Source organism: Bison bison, unplaced genomic scaffold, assembly GCF_000754665.1.
Source record: "Bison bison bison isolate TAMUID 2011002044 unplaced genomic scaffold, Bison_UMD1.0 scf7180017864456, whole genome shotgun sequence".
NCBI classification, from domain to species: Eukaryota; Metazoa; Chordata; class Mammalia; order Artiodactyla; family Bovidae; genus Bison; species Bison bison.
Window position 1 is genome coordinate 28,190,375 of NW_011495018.1, and position 951 is coordinate 28,191,325.

The 951-nt window shown below is 67.1% G+C and overlaps 1 protein-coding gene across 1 annotated transcript in view; it reads left to right on the forward strand.

Moving 5' to 3' along the window:
* The window catches only part of PITX3 (paired-like homeodomain 3), a 1,634-nt gene that overhangs the window by 458 nt on the left and 225 nt on the right, over nucleotides 1-951 (forward strand). Inside the window, exons 3-4 of the mRNA XM_010859604.1 lie at nucleotides 5-100; nucleotides 617-949. Of these exons, the coding sequence (XP_010857906.1) occupies nucleotides 5-100; nucleotides 617-949 (429 nt within the window). The remainder of the gene's footprint in view (nucleotides 1-4; nucleotides 101-616; nucleotides 950-951) is intronic.

The following is a 951-nucleotide window of genomic DNA, read 5'->3' on the forward strand; positions in this document are numbered from 1 at the left end:
GCAGGAGCTGGAAGCGACCTTTCAGAGGAACCGCTACCCCGATATGAGTACGCGCGAAGAGATCGCCGTGTGGACCAACCTCACCGAGGCCCGCGTGCGGGTACGGACCCTCGGCGGTCTCCCTCCACCACCACCCTCCCCTCCACCTCGGGCCTCCCTCTCGCGGGCCGCTCAGCAAGCAGCTTCGGAAACGGCAGCCTGTAGTTCTGCCCTGCCTGCCCCTTCCTCCGACCCAAAATCCGACGTCCCTCGCCCAGGGCCCGCTGCCCCCACGGCCTTCTTTCCACCAACCTCCAATCTGTTCTCTTCCTCCAGCCTCTCACCCTAGACGGAGCGCTTCTTCTCCCTTGGCACTATCTCTGGTTCTTCTCTTCACCTCTCCTAGACCCCTCCTGCTGCCCTCGCCACCCCCCAATACTGTCACCCCCGACTCCGTCCCGCATGCGCTCCTCCCCAACCCCGTGCCGTTGCTCCACCACCCCATTCTCCTCCAGCCACCTTATCTTCTTTATACTCCGCCCGGACCCGGACCCCGCTTGAATCCCCCACCTGGGCGACCGGTCCACCAGCCGCCCTGGGGGTCCGGGTCCTGACTACCTTCCTCCCACGCCCGCAGGTGTGGTTCAAGAACCGGCGCGCCAAGTGGAGAAAGCGCGAGCGCAGCCAGCAGGCGGAGTTGTGCAAGGGCGGCTTCGCGGCGCCGCTCGGGGGGCTAGTGCCGCCCTACGAGGAGGTGTACCCCGGCTACTCGTACGGCAACTGGCCACCCAAGGCCCTCGGCCCGCCGCTCGCCGCCAAGACCTTCCCGTTCGCCTTCAACTCGGTCAACGTGGGGCCTCTGGCTTCGCAGCCAGTCTTCTCGCCACCCAGTTCCATTTCCGCGTCCATGGTGCCCTCGGGCGCGACCGCCCCAGGCACCGTGCCTGGGCACGGGGCCTTGCAGGGCCTAGG